General features: G+C 53.4%; 1 protein-coding gene and 1 pseudogene across 1 annotated transcript; both read right to left on the reverse strand.

The window, feature by feature from the left end:
* Positions 1-204: 204 nt before the first annotated feature.
* Positions 205-1,193, reverse strand: LOC112896859 (annotated as a pseudogene).
* A 157-nt stretch (positions 1,194-1,350) lies between these two features.
* LOC112898034 (cytochrome P450 89A2-like) lies at positions 1,351-3,325 on the reverse strand. Its single transcript, XM_025966450.1, has one exon. It carries the CDS (start codon positions 3,201-3,203, stop codon positions 1,629-1,631), a length of 1,575 nt encoding a protein of 524 aa, XP_025822235.1. The 5' UTR covers positions 3,204-3,325; the 3' UTR covers positions 1,351-1,628.
* Between the last annotated feature and the right edge of the window lie 4,418 nt (positions 3,326-7,743).

The following is a 7,743-nucleotide window of genomic DNA, read 5'->3' on the forward strand; positions in this document are numbered from 1 at the left end:
CATTCTGCACAGGGAGGCTTGGACTTGGACATGGCGGCGGCGAGCTTGATGATCCGCAGGGAGGTCTTAGGCTTGGACACGGCGGTGGGGACCGGCGAGCTTGATCCGTATGTCCTCCGTAGCGTGGCAGCAGTTAATAATCGCGATCGCATATAGCCCCCGGATATTTACAGACCTCTGATTTGTATCGCGATTAATACTCGTAATCCGAATATTTATATTTAGACCCTTAAAATTTACATATTGCCCCCTGAAATGGATCGCGATCCGTAGCCGCGATCCGAATATTTGCAGACAGCCCCCGATATTTTACAAACAGCCCCCTGGTTCGGATACGAACTCGTCCCGGCCATCCGCCGCCGTCGCCGTGCTCCCCGCTCGCCAGCCCCGTCGGAACGGCGACAACGCATCTATCTTACCCACAAATCCCACGCTCAAGTCCTAGCTCCCATCCCCTCCCACAGCTGCGCGCCGTTCGCCGGGGTTGCGCGCGGCCTTGGTCTGCTCCCGGGCCTCGTCGGAGCGTGGCGAAGAGCACCGGGGCGTTAGCGGAGGACTCGGGGTCGGCCCACGGGTTGCGGCTGAGCTCTTGCTCGAGGAACGCGTGGAAGTTGCATTGGCCGCGGACTCCGGTGCCGGGAGCGGCTCGAGCTGGAGCGGCGGCGCGGCCGGGGAGAAAGCAAGCGTCGAGCCGGAGGGGGTGGTCCGGATGCGGGCGCGAGTGCGCCTTCTGAAGGGAGCACAGCGAGAGGCCTGCGCCGCCGCCGCCGCGGGCGAGGCGGAGCGCGAGCAGCGCGGTGCCCGTTGCCGACCGGCACGGCGCGGCACCATCTGTACTGTACTTCGTGCAGCCCGGCGCGCGATCGGCCGCGCCGTCGAGCTCGGCACCAGCGCTGCCGTGTCGCTGCGGACTTGAAGCAGCGAGAAGTTCATGGCCCGGCGACGTGGGATCAAATCCACCGTCTTGGTGTCATGCTCTGGATCTCTGGTCGGTTCAGCGAGCCCTGCGCTCCCAAGCATGAGCTTCCAAACAGGGGTTTCCTGCACTCTGACGGGCGACGCCGATTGGTCTCTACTGAAATGCCGATCCTGAAATCCGCAATGCAGCAGTGTATGAGAATAGAAATGGGGGGAGAAATTCTTCTTACAGTTCCAGGTGGCAAGATCGCATCAAATCTATCAGCCCCAAACATGCCAAGATTGAAATGAACATGAGAGGCTATTAGCATACACAAATAACTCACTTGTCATATGGTACATGTCTGTTGCTTAATACCCAGACAAGGCAAAATAAAGAACCACGGCTCATTCATGTTCACAGCTCGAGGATAAGTTGTCCTTCAAACATACTCTTTTTTTTCGATAGAAATTCCCCCGCACATTCTGTTCTTGCATATAAATTTCCATGATACAAACTGGTGCCTGATTGTACATACAAATACATGCACACTAGTGCAGCATTATTACCTTAGTGCTTCTACCGATAATTGTTCCCAAAAGAACAAGAGAAACTTGATTAGCCTAATATTTGGTTGTATAATCTCATGCCATGCATCAATATCAAGAACAAGAAGCAGACTCGATCTGTTGCCAATTCATTGATTGCCATGCTAGCTAGAGAGAATCCATCAGGCAGCTGCAAGGGTGGCGGCCGGCGGTGACCGCAGCGGCACGGCCTTAGCCTTGAGCGGCCGCTTCATGACGACGGTGAACTCGAGCTTCTCGGCGAGGTCCACCTCCTCGCCGTCGGCCTCGCTCCACTGGAACTCCCTCACCAGGTTCGCCACGAAGTACTCGAGGTGTAGCAGCGCCAGCGCCATGCCGGGGCAGACCCTCCGCCCGGCGCCGAACGGCATCATCTTGATCTCCTTGCTCCCCGTCAGGTCCACGTCCTCCCCTTCCCCGCCGGGCAGGAACCGCTCCGGCCGGAACTCCAAGGGCGCGTTCCACACCTCCCCGTCGAGCCCGATGTCGCCCACCGCGAAGTTGACCGGCGCGCCGGCGGGGACGCGGTACCCGTCCAGCGTCGTGTCCTCGTGCACGGCGTGCGGGAGCAGGTAGTGGCCCGGCGGGTGGCGCCGGAGCCCCTCCAGCACCACGGCCTTCAGGTACGGCATCGCCTGCAGGTCCTCCTCCCGCACCTCGCCGTCGGCGGCGCCGACGACGCCGGCCACCTCGTCCCGCACCCTATCCTGCATCGCTGGGTACTTGACCAGGTTCGCCAGGATCCACTGCAGCGCGGTGGCCGTGGTGTCGGTGCCGGCGCTGAGGAACTCGGAGCAGAGGCTGACGATCTCGCCGTCGGTGAGCGCCCGCCCGCGGTCCTCGGGGATGGTCAGCTTCAGCAAGGTGTCCACGTAGCAGTCCCCGTCGGCGCCGGCGTCCCTCCTCGCCTGAACCAGCGGGAGGAAGAGCTCCTCCTGCCGCCGCCGCAGCGAGACGAGCTTCTCCCACCGCCGCCGGAACACGACCTTGGTGACCGATGGGAGGAAGGAGAAGACCTGGAAGCTGAGGAAGTTGCCGAGGAGCTCCCGCTGCGTGGCCTCGATGTCCCGCACGCGCGCGTCCTCGACGCGGTCCCCGAAGCACATGTACACAAGCAGACAGAACATGGCGTACTGGAACGGCTCCATTACGGCGACGGCGCGCTCCCCGCCGGCGCCGGAGGCGGCGCGGACGCGGGAGGCGAGGACGCCGAGCACCCACCGCCGCGCGGGGGAGAACGCCCGGAGCCGCGCCGGGTTGAGCATGCCCGCCGCCAGGTTCCGCCGCAGCGCGCGCCACGTGGCGCCGTAGGGCGCGGAGCTGATGTTGCGGCCGCCGCTGGTGACCACGGCGCTCGAGGCCGTCACCGGAGGGCGGGACGCGAACGCCGCGCCGCGCTGCACGAGCGCGCGGTGCGCGGCGCCGCGGGAGGCGACGAAGACGGTGGGCCGCGCCCTGCCGAGCGGCGCGTAGGTGAAGACCGGACCGTGCTCCCGCGCGATGCGGCGGAGCACGGGCTCGAAGTCGAAATCGCGGCGCGCCAGGAAGAGCAGAGGGCCCACCACCGGCAGCGGCGTCGGCCCCGGCGGGAGAGGCGGGAGCTCGTCGCCGGCGGCATGGCGCTTGGCCCCGGCCGAGCTGCGGGCGCCGGCGCGCAGCAGGAGCGAGCAGAGGAGGCAGAGGAGAGTGGTGAGGGAGTAGAAGAGCCAGTCCTCCATGGCCACCGGCGGTGTCGAGGTGCTCGCGCTCGCGCTCGCCGGGGTTTATTATTGCGGGTGCCGGCCGGCGGAAGTGGGTGGCTGGGAGTGAGAGCAATCTGGTCGCTGTTCGGGGAGGATTTTCCCAGCGGCCGGTGAGTGTTGGAGACACGCGGGCGCTCTGTTTGCCGCAACTTTGTTAGAATCACAGGATGGGGTTAATTGCGTGGCAAATGACTGGGTGTTCATTATTAAAAATTAACTTTTTCAAGTATTAAAAGAATTAACTGGGTGTTTACCTATCATTTTCACCCTCGGTTGGAAAAGATGGAATTTTGCATAGAGGAGGCCGGTCCAATAAATAAGAATTTTTTATATATACTATATTCGGTAAAATATTCACTACTCGTAACTTATTAATACGAGTATTGGCTATAAAATAACACAAACCAAGTTTAAAAAAAGTTAACAATAAAAAATGAAATGATTTAGCGTACACAAGCTATAGATTAGCAATATCACAAGTCACTGCTTGCCACAACCTGCATGATTAGGACCTATAGAGGACTAGAGTTGGAGGCGACATCCAGCCTAAGTGTTCAGCATTCAGAGCGGCCGAGCGCGCTTGGAGGCCGGATGATCGCAACAAAGTGAAGCTGTGGTGGTGTGCATGGATCCATGAAGGCATCATGCAACAGGATTAAGGCACACCTGAATAAAAGGAATGCTCGCTTTGGTCCATGCGCCCTAAAACTACAACATGTATTAGCTTGTCTATTGTTTATCTAAACATGATGCAGATCATGGTTTTGCTAGGTTTAATTAGAAGCTTAATCATGCTCTGTAACTTGTATATAAACTAAAACTTCTACACGACAATAATTGCATTGGGATATTCGCCTCTTTCAAACAGAGGTGAAAAGTTCTTTTGCTGCATCGTCAAGGGGGTCACGGCCCCCCGGGGCTCCGCCAGTGTACATGACACTTTAGATAAACAAAACAAAATTTGATGCAATTTGTTCAAGGAAGTGCAATTCTTTTTGCCTTCTTAAAGGGTTCAAGGAAGTATCTGCATTGTGTTTCGAAAAAAAAATGGATATGATCACATTTGTGTAAGCTTTGGGTTGTTCGTCTCTTTTGGTTGTTCTCACATTCTTGTAAGCTTGCTTGTGTGTGGACATAATGATGTGAGACGTTTTGCTGCTGTCGTTCTCATTAGGGTTCATTGGACGACTCCAGTTACACTTACACATGCCAGCCAATGGACATTTTGCTTTCCGACGTGCATGGCACGCCACGGATTCCCACAAATGTCCATCACCCTCCAGTCGGTTGCTATCCGCAGCCGTACGCGTGTCAACTTCGATGGCCAGGCCTACACGTTGCCACGGATGGGATCGAGGCTGGCCACTAACCACTGCCAAAACAAAAAATGTACAGGTGGCAGCATTGATCTCACTCTTACCTTTCATCCTGGGAAAAGAATCCTCTCGTTCTGGAGGAAAGTTTGCATCCTTCCTCTCGTCGAGTCGTCATAGATGGAGACACATATGATCTCGGCCAAGGATAAGCCGGGCCAACAAAAAGGCCGAATCCCCTCTGGGGCCCAAAACTGGAGCCTAGGCCTAGCTAGTTGGACTGGCCCATGAAGAAAAAAAATAAGAGTATTTCAGCCCGGATCCGAGTTTTTTGGGCTTAGCTACTGCATGACGTGTGCTACGTCATCGAGTGGGCCCGATGGAGCTGCGTGGGCCCACCCCCTTGAGGTTTACGTCCCGGCCAGGCCAGATGCTCCCGAGTCCCGATCTCCGGCTAGCTCCACGGATGGAAAATCGTTCGAGAGGGAAGATCTCTTCAAATCCTCCTCGAATCCGGATCCGCGTTTCCACTTTCCACCGTTCCATTGCCGTCCAGATGAAGCCCAGCTTCCAGCTCCGAGACGCTCCGGAGCCTCAGCATCACCGACGGCCACAGGGACCGCGAGGGGAGGTTCGAAGAGGTCATCGTCGAGCACGCCCCGCTGCTGGAAAGGCTCATCCCTGACGGCCTGAAGATCCGGGTGATCCAGGCACCCAAGCTGAAGGTGCTGGGACATCTGTATTCTCGTGATGGCATCTCCACCAGGGTTTTCAAGGTAGGCAGGCGTGTCCATGTCTTCAACTACATGCTGCTGCTCCATGACATGACTCTCGATCTTGCTCGCTGATCTTCTGATTTACTTTCATGCTCATTCCAGGGAACCGAGCCCGTCAGTCTGTCGAACGCGCTGCGTACCGTGAAGATCTTGGCCCTCGTCACGGGCTCTGACCTTGGGGTTGCTATCGACTTCTTGCAGTGCTTCCCCTGCGTGGAGAAGCTGTACATCGTGGTGACAGTTTGATCATTTCACTTTGCTAAATAAACTAAACCTGCTAATGATAATCTCACATCTGCTTGTTTGAATTCTTCTCATGTCGAACACCACCTGATCCTGATCCTGATGTGTGTTTGCAACTCCTTTCCCTCCCTTTTTTTTTCAGGCATTCAGTGGGCGATGGGCGAGGTACAGCACTGCGCAGCGCAATGCTCCACTGGAATGCCTCGCTGCGCATCTCAAGGCGCTGCAGGTAACGCATTACAAGGGCAAGCCGTCAGAGGTGGAGCTCGTCAGATTCTTCCTCTCGAACGCTCGAGCGCTGGAATTCATCAGACTTGGAGTCGGCGCTGTCAACTGCTACCACAAATGGGTTGCGACTCAGCTAAGAAGCTACGGCTCGACACCGGCGCTTCTTCTTCACAAGGTGCTAGAATCGCCTTTGAAAACAATCGCTGGCCGTCTGCTGACCGTGTGCCCGTGAAGCACATCCATGATTTAGCGCTGGACGATCTCTTTGACAGATCATTAAGAGAGTAACCACATGATTGTTCAGTATTTGTCATCGTTGAAATGTTTTTGAGCTTAGCTTATTTTGCTTGCAAAACAACACTTGTTTCATTCTGTACACGTGCTGAGTTATAATCTTGATTGATTCAATAATGCGCGCTTGAAATGTTACAAGCTAAGGTTGTCTATCCACTAATGTGTGTAGCTTAGGTGGATAACCCGGTCATCTTAGTAATTACAGAAAGAAATACAGAAGTATATGTTCATGTGAAACTTAACTGAATTTCGCTGAATTTTACTGAAAGCGAGCGAATACATGCTTGCTTAGCACTGATCAAACGAGCAAGCAACCAGACAAGAAAAAGAAACAGTTTCAGAGAATGGAGGCATGCATGTTGCCTTAGCAGTGGCACGCCCCCTCCGATCCGATCCTTTGGGCTGGGCCTGCGGCCCACCGCTGATCGAGGAGGGTCTACGGCACAGGCAAATGGGACGGTCGTTTAGGGTTTGTTGATTGCGTTCTTTTGGAATACCATTTACATTGTCTTCAATATTCGACTACCTTCTAATGTATGTGACTTATTTGGATCATGGCTAAAAGGATCTTTTTCTAAGCTTAGGATCCAAATTTTAGTGGGTGCAAAAACAGCTTTATGTTGGGTTTTATGGTTGAGTAGGAGTGATGTGGGTTTCAAAAAAATTTCTACTAATCTTTCTTGCACGTGGATTGGTTTTTATGGAGCCTTACTGGATCAGATAATGGTCGTTGTTGTTTAAAGAGGAAGAGAGAAATGGGCTAAAACAGATGCTGGATTCTGGAAACTACTGTCACGGAGGTTTTCAACAACTTCGGTTGGAAATTCAGCTATAGGATTAAGGCTTAGCTTTTGGTCTGTTTGCTTTGTTTGAAACCTTTTCTTTTATGGTGCTTGGAGTCTAAGTACTACCTTTGTCTGTACCGTGTGATGTTGTACGTATCCATAAATGTTGGGTGTAGAAGCTGGACGTTTTTTTTCCTTTATCTAAAAAAGATAGGAATGAACTCTAGAGAATCGATTGAGTAAAGAACACGGTTTCCACAAGCCTAACAAACATGGAAAAGAAATTCAAAAATTCGTTGTGACAGATTTATCTGCTGCAGTTGCTTCCTCCTTGCCCACCTGCCATGTAGCGCGTGTGGCACTATTTTATGGAAGTAGAAAATGGTATTGCATTATTGTATTGTCAGATATGCGATGTTGCTTGCTGACGCACTGTGTACGTGTGTATAGATAGTTTATAGATATTTACCAAATTACAGCGTCCTGAATAAACAGAATATTTACAAACCTAACCCCTAAAGAATTCCATGCATTATCGGTGGCCAGATCATCGCCATCTCGATCACTTCCTTTGTACAATCAACACGTACGCACGCGTGCGTCATCCACAGAAAAAGCTCATCAGCTAGCTATCACCATCCTCGGTCTAGCTCCATCGGTAGGGCAGGCAGACGTGATCGTTGCATGCATCTAACTAAGATAGGAACAAACTCTAGAGAATGGATGATTTACTAAAGAACCCGGCTTCCACGAGGCTAATTAACAAAATGTGTAAAAGAAGTCAAAGATTTGTTTATCTTTGGTAGAAGAGGCATTAGCAAAGTTCCTCTGCTGTCTCTCTCGCAAATATATTTTAGCAAGTTCGGACATAATCTCA

This window comes from Panicum hallii, chromosome 6 (genome assembly GCF_002211085.1).
Source record: "Panicum hallii strain FIL2 chromosome 6, PHallii_v3.1, whole genome shotgun sequence".
NCBI lineage: Eukaryota > Viridiplantae > Streptophyta > Magnoliopsida > Poales > Poaceae > Panicum > Panicum hallii.